Genomic DNA, 17,455 nt, shown 5'->3' on the forward strand with positions numbered 1-17,455 from the left:
CCTTATGCAAAAATTAACTTAAAATGAATCACAGACTTAAATATAAAACATAAAGCTATAAAACTTTTAGGAAAAGACATATGAGGAAATCTCCCAATCCAGGGATAGGTGAGGAGTTTTCAGGATTGACACCAAAAGCATGGTCCATAAAAGGACAAAATTTGGTAAGGTCCACCTCATCAAAATTAAAAATTTTGCTCTGCAAAAGACCTTGTGAAGAGCATGAAAAAACAAGCTACATATAGGAAAAAATGTTAGTGAATCACATATTCAATACAGAGCCTTGTATCTAGAATTTACAAAAAACATGGAACCTCAATAGTTAAAAAAAAAATCCAACTAGAAAATGGCCAAAAGACATGAACAAACACTTCACCAGAGAGGACATACAGATGGCAAATAAGCAAATGAAAAGATGACCAACATCAATAGCTATTTGGGAAACTCAAATTAAAACTATAACAAGATATCACTACAAACCCATCAGAGTGGTTTAAATAAAAAATAGTGATAACACCAAATGTTTATAAGGATATGGAGAAACGGAATCACCTGCTGGTAGGAATACAAAATGATACAACCACTCCAGAAAATAGTTTATTTATAAACTATTTTATAAAACTAAGCAAGCCCTTACTATACAACACAGCAATTACACTTTTGGGCATTTATTCCAGAGAAGTGAAAATTTATGTCAACACAAAGATCTGTAAAAGATGTTTGCATAGTAGCTTTTTCATAGTAGTCAAAAACTGGAAAAAACCCAAATGTCCTTCAGTAGAGGAACAGTTAAATGGAATACAATAAAAAAAAGGAACTATTGACACACATTTCTTGGATGGATCTGAAGGAAACTATGCTGAGTGAATAAAGTCAATCTCCAGAGATAATACGATTCCATTTTATGTAACATTCATAAAATGACAAAATAAAAAAATTACAGAGATGAAGAACAAATTAGTGTTTGCCAGGGGTTAGGGATGAGGAGAGGGGTGGGTATGGTTATAAAAGGATAACATAAGGGTAACATCACCTTGTGGTGATGGAACTGTTCTGTATCCTGATTGTGCTAGTAGTTACAAAAGCCTATGCATTTGATTGAGTTGCATAGAACCGCACATGCGCACACACACACACACACAGGCACACATGGACGACTACATGTCAATCTGCTACATGAATCAGCTTTATGGATTGTACCACTGTCAATTTCCTGGTTTTAATATTGTATTTTTGTATTTTAATATTGTATTGTATTGTTAATCAAGATGTTATCATTGGGGAAAACCAAGCGAAGGATACATAGGCCCTCACTATATATTTTTTTGCAACTTCTTATGCATATATAATTATATCAAAATTACAAGTTTTTAGAGAGTTTACGAGAGCAGGAGTTGTGTGTTTATTGAGAAGCCTAGATGGTAAAAGGCTAGTGTATTGATACTAATTAGTTCCATCTCTTTCTACGGCCTCCTTGAAGAGTTGGTGGATCTAGGTCATTGAAAGTTTTATGGAAGAAAATGAATTCTCCTCTTTCTTATGCCTCTTATTCCTATTCTAGACATTGCCACTCCTCATTGTGAAGTACACAGAAATGGGATAAAACTTTAAGTTTTCAAAATCCTCTTTTCTCTTCGAAGACTTCTCTTCCTCCTCCATTTGTTTAGCATCGTCACCAACATACTAAAATTTATTAGGCATGTATTTTGTGTCTGTTACTGTTGCAAAGTTCCAAAACCGAACTTAAAAGAAAAATGGAAATTTTTGATTTACCTAACTTCAAACTCCAAAGGGTGGACCTGGCTTCAGGCGTGGCTGCATGTTAGCGTGTATAACAATGTTAATCTCTCTCTTCCTCTCTTCACCTCTCATTGCTACTTGGCGTCACTCTAAAACAGCTTCTCTCCATGTAACCTACACGGTCCTTACATGTTATAGTCACGGAGAATGAGAACACCTTCGCCGTAGCCCCTGCACAGATCTGAGACTGATCCCTGAATCGTGTGAGATTGTTACAAAATGAGGAAGGCCTGGTTTTCCAAAGAAGGGATGTGGTGTAGGCAAAGAAAAAAGAAAAAATATATATATATATACACTCACATTGTATACATAACAAAAACTGAAGCCTTCAGAGGTCAATTATCACCCAAGGTCTTCCATGGCGTTGCCATGACTCAAAGGCAGGTTGTCCAACTCTGCTGCTGATGCTCCCAACCATAGGGTCACACTGCCTCCACGAATCATTGCTCTCCTAGTTAGAAAATCCCAGTTCCTAATACCACTTCTATATTTATTTTTATTTTCTACCATATGCTTAGACTCTTTTCTTTATCAGTTCTGGGCTCTCAAATTTCCCAAATTGACTAGAACAAAATCGGAAATAGAACCCAGGAGGATTCTAAGCAATGGTTTATACAGTGAAACGTTGCTTATTATTCCCATGTAGCTTAAGGGTATATATCACCATTTATGCAGTTGAGATACACTTAAAGGTTGTATAATGTTATAAATAAAAGCTTTGTAGATCAAACTACTTCCTTTATTCATTTATATTTGTTCTTTAGTGCCCACTGTGTCAAGTTCTCTTAACACCAGCAAGAATTCAAGATATCAGAATAATAGGAAAGCAAACATAAAGTATTTTTAAAATGATAAAAGAGATTTAAAAACCTGACTTAAGAGTTCTCATTCTAGCAAAGGGAGACAGATAATAAAGAAGCCAACAACTATATAGATACAGATTTATAGTATGGTATATCGGGAGGTTATTAGTGCTCAGGAGAAAAAATAAAAGTAGACAAAGGAGGTAGGAAATGCTGCGAGGAAGGAGGGTGCTATTGACTATCAGGTGACCAGGGAAGAATGATGTCATCAGTCAGGTAACATACCACCTACATTGAAAGGTTTTCCCAGTATAGAGTTAACTCAGTACTCCTGAAGGTCTCTGTTACAAGACAGTAATAACAATGCAGTGGAATAGGACAGGAGTTAAAGGTAATTCCTTGAGATTGTTTTAAGAGGGAATAAAAATATAAGAGGAAAGAAAGATGAGAGCAAAGAAGTTCAAGGCAATTTTAATTGATCACCATTGCCATAAGTCAATTGTTGGCAGCTGAACTGATAGACATTAAACATATAGATGTCATGCTAGAGAATAAATACCGGAGGTGATGTGCTTGGAAACCTACTTGGTCAAGGCAATGATTGCCTTAACTTTATTTTTCAGCTTTCTCTGAGAAGTAAATATATTGTTTTGTTGATTTCTGCTTTTTCCTTGCAAGCTGTTTAAAAACTTTTAAATTAGGGTAGAAACTCAGGAAGATTGAAAGTAGCTTACATCTGAATTCACCCTAGTGAGAAGAAACATAAAAAAAGAACCTGTGCAAATCAAAACCACAATGAGATACCACCTAACCCCAGTAAGAATGGCCTGTATCAAGAAATCCCGGCCGGGCGTGGTGGCTCACGCCTGTAATCCTAGCACTCTGGGAGGCCGAGGCGGGCGGATTGCTCGAGGTCAGGAGTTCGAAACCAGCCTGAGCAAGAGCGAGACCCCGTCTCTACTATAAATAGAAAGAAATTAATTGGCCAACTAATACATATATAGAAAAAATTAGCCGGGCATGGTGGCACATGCCTGTAGTCCCAGCTACTTGGGAGGCTGAGGCAGGAGGATTGGTTGAGCCCAGGAGTTTGAGGTTGCTGTGAGCTAGGCTGACGCCACGGCACTCACTCTAGCCTGGGCAACAAAATGAGACTCTGTCTCAAAAAAAAAAAAAAAAAAAAAGAAATCCCAAAACAACAAATGCTGGCGAGGATGCAGAGAGACAGGAACACTCCTACACTGCTGGTGGGACTGCAAATTAGTGCAACCTTTGTGGAAAAGAATTTGGAGATACCTTGAACAGCTAGAAATAGAAATAACATTTGACCCTGCAATAGCATTGTTGGGCATCTACCCAAAAGAACTTAAGACATTCTATGATAAAGACATCTGCACCCGAATGTTTATAGCAGCACAATTCACTATTGCATGGTCATGGAAGCAACCCAAGAGCCCATCAATTCATGAGTGGATAATTAAAATGTGGTATATCCTCACAATGGAATATTACTCAATCCTAAGAAATGATGGTGAGCTAGCACCGTTTATGCTATCCTGGATTAAGCTTAAGCCCGTTATCCAAGGTGAGGCGACACAAGACATGGAAAATGGGCTCTACATCTACTCGCCATCAAATTGGTACTGACTGATTAACTATGGTTTTCAAATGGTGGCAATGCTCACCAGGGATTGGGTGGGGGGGATCCAATCTTAGGGAGGTGGCGAGTATTTTGGAGGGGAAGGGCATAACTCTAACCCTTCTTAGGGAGAGGCAAAGATATACGATGTAACCAAAATGTTAAAAACAAAACAAAACTTTTTATCGGGTGGTGGGCAGGCAGGAGTGGGGAGGAGGAAAGGGGTGTATGCTTCCATAATGTGTGTGGTGCACACCACCGGGGGATTGGACACATCAGGGGGAGGTGGGGACAGGGGCAATATTCGTAACCCTAACAATATTTGTACCTCCATAATATGATGGAAAAAAAAAAGAACCTGTGATTAATTTTTGAGACAAAAAGGATTCGAGTACTTTACAGATAAACAAAGAAAATAAACTGCTCAATCTTGGCTAATTTTATTCTCAGAAATGTCTTAAAATAATATCTACTAGTATTTAATTTAGAGCAACATGGCATACACACATATATATAACTTTTAGCATTTCATATCTATATGGTTCTTAAAAAAATCAGAGCTAAAATTATTAGAGACACTAGAGATAAAATGAGTAGTGATTACTCTTTTTATAACATTAACTAAAATGTCACTTATTTTTATACTCAGAAATTCATTCCAAGTCTCTTGATTATTTTCACTTTTTTAAAAAATGTCAAATTAGAACAATTTTTTTGCTTCATTTTTTCTTGATTACCTTTGGCCAAATTCAATAAAAATTTGATCTGAACATGTTTATATGAGGAATATATATATTTTTTTAACTGTAATAACAGTTGCCTTTAGGAAATAATAATAATGTTTTGATTCATTTTTAAATAGGTTGGAAACCAGTCTACCAATAAAGAGGTTATATGATTTATTGTGTAGAAATAAAAATCACTTTATCCGTTCTTGTATTTTTATAGCTATCTTAAATTTAGGTTCCATTTTTATAAAACCTCATCTGTCTAGAGGTATCTATTTTTCTGCCAGCTTTGTCTGGATGTAATTCATAAATGTGTCAAGAAAACCTAATAAATCTTTCACTAGTATGTATTAATATTGTAATTGCAATTTAAGGAACAGAGAAAAGATTGTGTAGTCAATGAACTGGAAATATTTTTAATGTCAGATTTCAAATTAGCAATAAATTGCTGTTTTTATATAATGGCTTTACTCTGAGAACATCTATCATGTGAAAATCTGGCCTGTGGGCACTGATGTAATTGCAAAAAGCTATCGAATTTACTTTTTAAAAAATTCTCTTATTACTTTTCTCAAGAGAAATTTATCTTGCAAGGCTGTCTCTGAGATAAGTATTTTCTTCCCTTAGTTCTCCAAAAGGATCCCCACCCACATTGCCTCCTGACCTCAAGAGACTGAAGAGATGAAACCTAGCTCCTTTTGCAAAAAACAATAGGAAGAATGGCTCTTGGACTTTCACAGAAATCTTTTATTTGCCATCAGTCCACACTATATGCATTGGATGAACCTGAAAACAACATCAAAGGTAAGGACTTTTAATCATGTTGCTTATTATTTCTGTAAGCTGTTTAAAATTAATTTTATCAAGTAATTAGAGAAAATAAGAAAAGCTTCCTTTTCCTGTAAAGGATGTTGTATTTCTTACAATTTTGATGCTCCTCTGTCATTATCAGGGCAAAGTTAATTACCCTGGAACAGGAAGTCTTAAGAAATGTTGATCTATTTGGTTTATAGTCCTCCATTTCTTGTACTTTTGTTGTCTTTTAGAAAAGAAAATCTGGAGTGATTTCTCAGTGCAGTGTAGTTCATCCAAAAGTCCTTCCATGTCAAGAGATTTTTCTTGGAAGCAGAGAGGTTGATATCTACATAATTTGAACAGATGGATGGGAAATAATTAGGGATCATTAGGGAATAATTAGGATTATTGGGGTTACTACATAGTATATGAACTATTAGTGTTCAGAGAGAACAGTTATAAAATAGGAATTTCATCTGGAAGCCAAAGGCATTTGTGGAGAGAGCTGAAAGTTACCCTGTCACTAAATAATAGTTACCCATCTTCTGAGCTAAATAGGCCCCCAATCACTTGGTCACTTTCTGTGATTGTCACAAATGACTGTCTCCTCCTTGAGACAGCTCTGTAGCTCCACAAGTGGCTTCTATCATGAAGCCTAGAGATGGATCATAGGCTAATTTGGGTTTTTGGAGTAGCTGACCTTCAACTTCGATAACCTCAGTAGAACTTTTACTTTTTAGTATTACACATCCTTAAGCAAAATCTTTTCTCTACATTTCAAATTTGAGATTAGGGTGGTATTTCTAAATGGGTTCACCCTGCATCAGCATAGGCAGTAAATAGCAGGAAATTGGGAAGATAAATTCTTAGTCCATTTGGCTGCTATTAAAAAAATGCCATAACCAGGTGGCTTATGAACAACAAAAATTTATTTCTGACAGTGCTGGAGACTAGGGGGTGTAAGATTCATAGATGGCTATCTTTTTGTTGTGTCCTCATGTGTAGAATAGGCAAGGAAGCTCTCTGAGTTCTCTTTTGTAAGAACACTAATCCTATTCTGCCTAATCACTGCCCAAAGGCCCCACCTGCAACTACCATCATATTGTGGGGTTAAGGTTTCAACACTGAATTTTGGGGGGACACAAACATTCAGTCAATACCATGTATGAAAGGGTGCAAGTGGTCTTAGAGAAGATAAAACAGAACACAGAACAACATTCTCAGCATTCTGAAAGTCTAAATACAGTTGACACTCGCTTGATGAAAGCTCACTGAGTGAGGGCATGACCATCCTAGTAAGCATTAACACATCACAGGTTATCATTATTTCACATAGTATCCACTCTCCGTTTTTTAGATAACGATGCTGTTCATAGTTATAGCTAACTATAACTATGTCAAACTGACTATGAAGCCCAATGTTCTCCACTCGGCTTTTATAAAGTCTTTTCTTTCCTTAAAAAATTAAAGCATCCAGGCGACATGGCTCACGCCATAAGCCTAGCACCTAGGGAGGCAGACGCAGGAGGATTGCTTGAGCCCAGGAGTTTGAGACAAGCCTGGCAATAGCGAGGCCCTGTCTCTACAAAAAATTTTTTAAAAATTAGCTGCATGTTTTGGTGTGTGTCTATAGTCCCAGCAATTCTGAAGGCGGAGGCAGGAGGATCACTTGAGCCCAGGAATTGGAGGCTGCAGCAAGCTATGATGACGTCACTGCATTCTAGTCCAGGCAACAGAGGGAGACCCTGTCTCAAAAAAACAAAATAAACAAAATTAAAGCTAGTGATTATAGCATAGTCATTTATGCAGACATGTATTAGGTGAATGCATTCACAAATTGGAAGGAGGATTTCATAGTTACCAAGAACATCCAGGGAGTATGTAGCAAAATTTGGATATTTCATGCCAAAAATAGACAAACGTTGCTTGTGCTAACATGCAAATATTGCCACCATCCAATTCAACGTGTCACTGTCATATCTGGCCTGGACTTCTTTCTTTTTTTTTAAAGTTGAGATATTCACATATTGTAAAATTCATCCTTTTAGAGTATAGAATTCAGTGGTTATTACTCTATTCACAAGACTGTGCAACCACAACTACTGTATAATTCAAGAACATTTTCATCATCCCCAAAGGAAACCCCCATACACAGAAGCAGTCACTCTCTCCAGCCTCTGGAAACCCCTAATCTATTTTCTGTTTCTGTGGAGTTGCTTGTTCTGGACATTGCATATAAATGGAATCATACACTGTCTTTATGGCCTTCTGCAGTGTCCTCTCACCTGGTCTTCCTGCTTCTAAGGGGGTCCCCCCAGAGCCTGCTCTCCACTGAAGCCAGAGAGATCTTTTTCAAATGTAAATAAGATCATCTCACTCCTCTATTTAAAATCCTCCAAAGGCTTCCCATTTTACTTAGAGAAAAATTCAGGCTCCTTATCATGGCCTACAAGACCCTTCAATGATGAGGATCCTAACCTGCCTACTTCTCTGACCTCAGCTCTCCACACTGCACTCATTCACTCTGTGCCAGCTACACTGGCTTCCTTTGGCTCCTCCCACTTTTCAGGCTTGTTTCTGCCACAGGGCCTTTGCACGTCGCGGTCTCTCTGCCTGTGGCTCTTTTTTCACAGTTCTTCCCATGACTAGTTCCTTCTTACAGTTCAGGTCTCCCATATCACCTCCTCAGAGAGGCATGCCTTCGATGACCCTGTCTCAGGTATCTTTCCCTGAACTCCCAGCCACTTTCTATTATATCATTACCCTGGTTTAATTTCTTTATAGCATTTATTACTATCTGATATTGCTACTGTTTTTATTTACTTGTGTATTATCTGACTCTCTTGAAAATTTGCCAACTCCATTAAGGCAGACACTTTAACTGACTTGGTTACTGCTGTATCCCAAGCTTCTAGAATGGAGTCCAGTAGGTGCTCAATTAATATTTGAAAGACTTCATGACTATCTCTATCTCCCCTAGAACCCCTAAATTTTCCAGATCTTGCCCCTACTTTCAGTTCACGAAGCTGGGAGTCTTTGCCTATCAGTAGACTTCCCTATTGCCAGCTACAGCCTGACTGTATTTCTATCCATTGCCGACTCTCACTTTCTCCTGACACTCCACTCTCCTCCCTTCTTAACCCCTTCCACAATGACTTTTCTAGATATCTCCATTGCAAGATAGCAGGTCTTGCTACTCTGCAGGCCCATGACCTATGGAGCCACCATTCTTACAGGATGTTAACAGAAAGCAAAGTCCCATTGCCAATTTGTAGTCAAGAATGCAGGAGATAATAGGTGAGAGGAATGACTATGGTATTAAGAATCAAACTTTCAGTCTGAAACGGAGTAAAAGGAAATGCTTTCACTGCTGATGGCATATACAGATACACAAGCTCAATTTAAATGAACGTGACCTTCTAGGCACAGATTGGAATGCTTGCAGTTAAATTATCTAGCCTCCCCTACAAGGGTCTGGGATTTAGCTTCTTTGGAATGCTTGGACAAAAGGGGATCTGCCGAATCAGCTTCTATGTAGTCATTTGCTCCCAATATTTGTTCTTGGGAAATAAAAAGCCTATCCACCCCCACTTCCTCACTCCACCATCCATCTTCTCTTATCATCCAAGCCACATAATGGCATGACCTGGAAGTCTACCAGTCTTTTCTTACACATTTCTTCAAAAATAACAACTCATATTAAAGACAGTACAGAAGCCATAAACAGGGAGGAAATATTTGCTACATATTTAACCAACAAAGGTTCCAGAATACATAAAACATTTCTATAATCAGTAAGAAAAACTAACAACTCCATGGGGAATAAATGAGCAAAAGTGATAAACTTTTCACTGAGACGTTTCACTGAAGAGAGAGCAATTATAGCCAATACATTTATGAAAAGACAGTCAATCTCATTAGTAAACTGGGAATTGCAAATTAAATCCACGATGAGATTTCACACTCACCAAGCTAGCAAAGATTTTTTTCATGGACATGCAGCCATGAAAACTTCATTCACTGTTGGTGGGTGTGTAAATTGGTATAACACTTTGGAAAACAATTTAAAGGGGAGTTTGCCTAGATCATCCCTTTTGACCTAATGATGCTATTCTTTTGTATGTTCCTCAGAAAACTCTTGCACACATACACCAGGGGACACATAAAAGAACATTCCGAGCAGCCTGGTTCGTGCAGGAAAAACTCGTAATGCACAAGTTGTTTCTTTGCTGACCTGCTGGGGATATAAAAAGCTTTGAGCCCACTGTTTCAGGCTTTGCTGTTCTCAGTGATATCTCATGACACAGTGGCTGCTGAAACTAGTGATCTTCCAGGGCACCTCTGGGAGACACGAGGAATAAGGTCATGGGGAAACAGAGCCTTGTTCCCTCACCTACATCCTTAGGTGACTAACATCCTCTGCGTGACTTCTTTTATTATTATTTTTTTTTTTTACCACTTTGGGAATAAATCCCAACAATCTTGAATCAAACCTATTTTCATCCATCCTCTAACCTGGACCAGACTCTTTAACCTTAGCCCTTTACATATGATTCCCATATAGAAAGAAATTAAAAATGGTGGCCATTATTTATTTTCTTTACCTGATCGGTTAGGGTTTTACTCGCGCCTCTCTCTATATTTCTGACAAAATACTATCCCAATCTGGTTTGTAATATACTATTTGGGGTCCTTTACCAAACTGTAATTTCCTTTAGGAAAGGTGCTACTGTAACTACATGCTGTGTCTCCAGAGGACTTGCCTTGGTATATAGCAGGTTCCACGGAACATGCCTGCTACATGACAACTCCTGATTTACAGAGAACACCTTGCCGGAACAGAATGGCCAGTGGCTCCGTCGCATGCTGGTATCCTCGAGCAGATTGTCCAATCTCCCTGAGCATCATCAAATGAGAACCACAATACTTTGACATCCCAAAGATGTTATGAATATTAAATGAATAGGATGAGAAAGTGCCTGACGCAAAAAAAAAAAAAAATGCCCCTTTCAAAATGTTAATATACTTCCTTCCTGCCTTTTCCTCAGCGTTGCTCACCTTTCAAGAGGAGGGCAAATGAAATCAGCTTTCCCTCTTTGTGTAGAAGGAAATGAGAAATGCATCAGCTGGTGTCCTGGAAAGAGGCTGCTCCCTGCACGTTTCCGCTAAGAAAGTAAAGGAAAGCACACAGAGGGCATGGGGAAGTCAGGTCCGGCTGGAAATGAGAATGCTGTAGCAGCAGAAATGCGTGGGAAAAGGAGTTACCTTAGGCTTCGAAAGCCACAGGACAAGCAGAGGCCTTCTACATCTGCTTGCTAGAAATGTGTGTGCGGTCAAGCTCCCAGCAGTCCTTTCTTCTTGATCCTTCATTATCTGCATTTCCCTAAATCAGCAGTCCCCAACCTTTTGGCACCAGGTACCGGTTTCATGGAAGACAGTTTTTCCCAGAGGGGAGTGGGAGGAGGCGAAACTCAGGCGGTGATGCGAGCGACAGGGAGCGGCTGTAAATACAGATGAAGCTTCACTTGCTCGCCCACCTCCTGCTGTGCGCCTCCCCGTCCTACGTCCTACGTTTCATGAAAAGAGGGGGGCGGTGGAGCCCTGTGACCCGTCCCTACCAAGCCGCAGGTATCGGCCCCAGAGTTGGGGACCGCAGCCCTACACGGTGTCAGACTGAGCAGGAATCTGAGAGATGGTCGACAGCATTAAACATCACCGTTGCACCAGCTGTGCTCTAATGCGCACCAGGCGTTGTGCTCGGAGCTGGGAAGAAACGAGGGAACAAAACAGAGGTGCTTCGACCGCGGCGCGTACAGGGGCCACCGGAACTCTTGGAGAGAGACATGGCACCGTCTAGTGGAGCGGAAAAGGCTGCCCGGGGAGGGTGAAGAAGAAGGGGCGTCTGCAACAAGCACCACATGTATTCACCAGCAAACTGGTATTAACTGAGCAGTACCTAAGTGGACACATAGGTACTACAGTAATAGGGTATTGGGGAGGGGGAAAGGGGGAGGGGGAAAGGGGGAGGGGGGTGGGTATATACATACATAACGAGTGAGATGTGCACCATCTGGGGGATGGGCATGCTGGAGACTCAGACTTGTGGGGGGAGGGGGGGAAAGGGCATTTATTGAAACCTTAAAATCTGTACCCCCATAATATGCCGAAATAAAAAAAAATAAAAGAAAGAAAAGAAACGAGGAGGCATAGCCACTACCAAGTTTAAAAACTGGGATCCCGTCCCTTCTGACGGCCGGGTTTGCCGTTCCACTCCCGTTCCCAGCCAAGCCCTCCCAAAGGCGGGAAGGGACGTGCCTCGTGTCAGGCCCGCTCTCCTCTGTACCGGAGCGAAATGCGTGGGAGCCTCAGGCCCCGGGGCCGAGGTCGCCGCGGCGTGGGCGGGCGTGGGTCCGGGTGACGCGAGGTAGGCCGGGGGCGGCCGGCGGGAGGTGACGCGCGCTGGGACCGCGCCGCGCGCAGCCCACGTGTGCTGGAGATTTAAAAAGTTGGCAGCGCCCGGGGCGGTCAGCTCGGGGCCGGACCCCAGACGCCGAGGCGCAGCCGGGGCTGCGGCGGAGCAGCGCAGGGTCCGGGCAGCCAGCGAGCCGTCCGTCCGCAGGCGCCGCCGAGATGCCGCCGGCAGCGAGCCGCCGCGCCCGGCCGCCCCCCGGGCAGGTGTCCGCGCCGTGCCCGCTCCTGCTGCCGCCGCTGCTGCTGCTGCTGCTCGCCTGCTGCGCGGGCGCCGGCCGAGGTGAGACGTCCCGCGCCCCCCGCGCGCTCGCCGCGCCTCCTCCCGCCCCGCTCCCCGCTCTCTCCTCGCCCCCTCTCCCTCACCTTCGCTTGGCCTCCGGGACTCACCTTCCTTCCCCTCGCGCCGCGGGTTCCGTGGTTCTTGCCCTTGACAACCGGCGCGGGTCGCCGACCCAGGAAAGCCCGCGGCGCGGCGGTGGCGGAGACTCTGCGGGGGGACGGGGGGTCGCTGCGGTTGGTGAGGACTTGCGGGGCTCCCTCATGCTCGGGCCCGTGGGTAACGGGAATTAAAATAGTGAATATTCAAGTGCTTTCCCTTGCATTGCAGTTTATTGGAGGGCTTGTTGGTGCAACAAAACGAGAGTTTGATACTTTCTCATCTGCGGATGCAATGTGAACTTGGAGAGCGCTCTGGATAATCCTGAGCAGTGAAACAGTCACCATGCCAGCCCCTTAGCAGGGGAAAGAGTGCGCTCTGTGTCTTTTAGGTTTTCAGGCACCAAACCAGGAAAAGGAATAGAGACCTTCTCGTCACGCAAAGTTGGAGAGGCAAGTGTGCAAGCCCGGCTTTCGTTCAGGCAGTGCTACAGCTAACGCCAGTGAAGGCATACGTGACTGGGTAACAATGGGGACTTACTGAGTTTGGTTTAGAGGAAGAAATAGGAAAAGCAAGGTCAGGGAGATAGGTCTGTAGCTTTGGAGACATGGCAGAACAGAGCGCAAGCGTTCCAGCCAGGAGATCACTTCCCTAGGTTCCCTAAAGGTTACAGGTTACCTGTCCGGGTACCTTGGGGGACCATCATTCATCCCCCAAGCTCTGAGCCAGGGGGCCCTCCAGTGCCAGCCACCGCCCTGCTACAGCCGTGAATGCTCTAGTTAGGCAGCTGGTTCTCTTAGCTTCCCTCTGCTCTCCTGTCAGTGAGGTAAAGGTGGGCAGACTGTCAGGACCTGGTGACTTAACATCACAGCTGCAGGGATCTTTTAGAGCCTGTAGCCCAGCCCTCAATTAGAGGTGGAGAAATGGAGGCTATTATTCTTTTCCTAATCTATTTTTATTGGTCTCCTTTCATTGTTTTGATTTTCTCCTTTCCTAAAGCATTGGAGATGTGTGTGTGTGTGTGTGTGGGGGGGATGTTCTTTACCTGAAAAGCGAGGTCATTTGGCTTTGAAATCTAAGCAATCAGAAGCTCACAGACCTAAACCTTTTCCACATAGCCAGTAGTGCTATGTGGACTTAAGCAAGGTAAATGTTTATCCTTTTCAATTTTAAATTTGTTATTGGTAAAATTAGGATGGTAATCTTTACCTTCTTAAGGAAGTAGAATAGCACAGTTTGAAAAGTGACTTTGCTATATAAAAAAAATACGCTTTCCATGCATGTAACATGCTATATGCTAGCAGTGATTTTGGCATCAGTGGGAGATAGCAACTGCCTTTAGGGGGAGGGGAGCAGATTTTCAGGCTGCTGGTGGGTGAGCAGTAATTATGGAAGGCAGTAACAGGTTCCTGAAAAAGATGAGTCTTGGGATTTATTTCCAAAGGGGCATTTTTGCTGGCTGGCCAATCGTTTCATAAATAACCCCAATATTTTTCAAGCAAAAGGATAAGATGCCTCCTTCACTACCCAGAAACCCCCAAGACTGCCCTTCTGTGTTTTCATTCCCCTTCAGACCTGCTTTTAATACTAAAAAACTAATTTTGGCTCTTTAAAAATGTGGTGGAAAGGGGAGAGGGTGAATATACAGTGTGATCTGCCCTAGTCATGAGTTCCTAAAGATGGCACTGGGGGAAAGCATGATATATGTAAGCCAAACTTGGAGATAAATCTACCAACATCAATCCTTATGCAAGATGCAACTGGATGTATCTAAAAACAAAACAAATGTCACAACACCAGAGGAAAATAAGGGTCAACAAGTACAGCATCCTTGGCAAAAAGTGAATTAGCAGAGCATACAGTAACAATGAGAAGATAAAGGGTCACCCACAGATTGGAAACAGTTTACTATTCAGAGAATATTATCAAAATAAAGAAATTTCCTATAAGAGGAACACATTTTGAATATCTGCAACAATCTATCACTTGATTTTGCCTGTGACAATAAGTGATCAACTGGCTCCTTGCTCATAGAATAATTCTTAACATTCAGCCACTAGTAATGTAGTGATTTCTCAAGTCCCAACCCTATAATGAAATACCTACCAGCAATGAGAAAAAGAAAATTGACACCACTTTTAGAATAATCAGGTCTTTCTTTCTCTCATACATAGTGTATTTATAGATGTATAGGTTGTCTATATTATTTGCATCAAAGTGTACTGTATAAGACTGATGATTAAAAAAAAATAGACTGGTGATTTTACTTTACTAGCTAGTACTGAAGTATATTATCTCAATGAAACATCAAAAATAGTACAGTTTTTATGATGTAGACAATAGTGGCACTGACTCTGAGAACATGGAAAGTAATCTAAGTATAGTATTGGTCTTTGATAGTATAAAGTGCACATGCAACGTATTTTGGGAGGAAAATCACATCAACTCTAGTTAACAAATAGGCAAAAGAAAAAAAATTCTCTCCTAACGTTTGGGTTCAGACATAGGATATTAGTGGTTTTCTATAAATTATAGAAAAATAGTTTTCATTTTGGCTTCTCTGGCTTCTTTACTCTGAGACTGTGTTTACATGTTTTGTGGAAGGGCCACAGAGTACCCCTTTTTAACTTCATATAAGTGCCGGGGCTAAGTTAGGCATAACGGCAATTTCTAAGTGCCTCCCACGAGCTTGGGACATGGCAGGAGACAAGCTCTCAGTGGTCCTTATGAGGCAGTGTGGCTGCATGCAGTGTACTTGTGGAAGCTTCCATGTTTTCTTGGGGGGTATGGATTGGTCAAGAGTATACAAATATAAAATTGTGTTTTTAAACAGGAATGCCCTGTTGAATAGAATCTCATTTAGGATCACCAGGTACTTTATGTGAAAATTTGAGAAGCATAGCTTTATCCCTTCCTGAAAATAAAATGAGCTCAGAGTATGATCTGCCTGGCAACTGTGACTTTGGGATATGTTTGTGGTAGAGTGAGAAATATATAATTGAGAAGTGAAGATTGTTTACCTACCTTGAAATAGTTGTCCAGTGAGAGGGGATTCTCAAATAAACCTTAAAAATGTTTAAAGATGGATCAAACACACACATATCATTTTACTAAACAAAGAGCTTAGTCCACCAAATTAAATTTAGGGACAGAATTTTTATTAGACTAATTAATTTTTTTGCTTATATATTTAAATGTACTTTCCCCCCTTGTCCATAAAACACATGGACAAGTTTCCATTAAGGTTTGTATTTTTTCTTCATCTAAATAAGGTAATAACAAAAGCTTGCTTTTCCCTTTATATATATCTAGTCTGGAAAACAAAACCTTTGACCTTGGCTCTAAAGTGCTTCCAATTAAGAATGAGAGACTGTATCAGTACCATAAGGCAGGAGGAAGGAAAGCTTGGATTTTAAAAAGGGTTTGGTGCTGTTATATAAACTACACACTGCATAGAGATGTTTACAGGTTGCCAAAATTATTTACTCTACACTTCTTCAAAATAGCGTTTGAGATTTAGTTCCCATCGGTGGTTATAGTCCAGAAGACCTGTTAGCCTGTTGCTTGTTATTCTTAATTCAGTGTCATATCCTTAATATAATCTGGAGGTTTTACTGTTAAGCAAATAAATTATGTCATCATTGAAAAAGACTAAGAGAATTAGATCTGGCAATCTGTAAGCAGGAGGGTTTTAAATTGCATTGTCCCTGTATAACTATTTTAATGGCTGTATGTGTGTATTTTATAAAGGCATTTGTGTACACACATATGACTTGGAATAAGTTTTCTACACTTACATTAGCTTATTGCATAAAATTAAGTCATGTACCTGCTGCTTGAACATCAAAACATAACATCAAAAGCCAAGGTACCCAAACAATGTAAGTCACATATAGCATACTTGTCCATATCCAAAACCCAGGATCAGTGCCAGCAACTTAAAAATTCATCATGCTTATGAAGTTTGATTTGTTTAACTAGTTGTATGAATCATCAGGCTACTTTTAGAGCCACTTTTAAGGGAGAATATAAAATAATCATGACAACTATTACTGTTTCCACATTTCCAGATTGTTTACTTAAAGTAACCTACTTGCCTTTCATTTCTGAATGATTTGTTTTAGAGGAAGCAGAATGAAAATCCACCTGGGAATTTGTGCCTCCTGCCTACCATATAATCATCATTAAATAATGGCTTCAATTTTTATTTTCTTGCAGATTTTACTTAAAGTAATTCTTTTTTAAAAGACTTTCGTCCCAATATAGTTTGCATACCATAAAATTGACCTGTTTTAAGTCTACAATTCAGTGATTTTTTTTTAGTAGACTTAAAGAGTTGTGCAGCTATCACAGAAATACTATGTTGGAACATTTCCATTATTCCCAAAAGATCTGTTATGTCCATTTGCAATCAATCCCCATTCCTATCCCAAGCAGCCACTAATCTTTCTATCATTATAGATTTGCCTTTTCTGTATATTTCATGTACATGGAGTTATACAATATTTGGTGTTTTGCATCTGGCATATTTGACTTAGCATAATATTTCTGAGGTTCATGTTGTGGCATATGTTGTTAGTTCATTCATTTTTATGGCTGAATAGTATTGCATTGTGTGGATATACATTGTGTGGATATACTACATTTTGTTTATTTAGCAGTTCATGGACATTTGGATTGTTTCTACTTTTGGGCTAGCATGAATAAATGCTGCCATGAACATTCATGTACAAGTTTTTAGTTAGACACAATAAGTAATTCATTCTTGAGAGTAATTTCTTTGTAATTTTATTAAGGTTGATTTAATAATTATGTCTCCTTATACTAAGTCAAATGCTGATAT

The 17,455-nt window shown here is 40.6% G+C and overlaps 1 protein-coding gene across 2 annotated transcripts in view; it reads left to right on the forward strand.

The window, feature by feature from the left end:
- Positions 1-12,089: 12,089 nt before the first annotated feature.
- NMU (neuromedin U) overlaps positions 12,090-17,455 on the forward strand; it is a 29,161-nt gene continuing 23,795 nt past the window's right edge. For both annotated transcript variants that reach the window (XM_075997807.1, XM_075997808.1), the window contains exon 1: positions 12,090-12,516. In XM_075997807.1, coding sequence (XP_075853922.1) covers positions 12,396-12,516 — 121 coding nt within the window. In that variant the 5' untranslated portion in view covers positions 12,090-12,395. The remainder of the gene's footprint in view (positions 12,517-17,455) is intronic.

This window comes from Microcebus murinus, chromosome 26 (assembly GCF_040939455.1).
Source record: "Microcebus murinus isolate Inina chromosome 26, M.murinus_Inina_mat1.0, whole genome shotgun sequence".
Lineage (NCBI taxonomy): Eukaryota > Metazoa > Chordata > Mammalia > Primates > Cheirogaleidae > Microcebus > Microcebus murinus.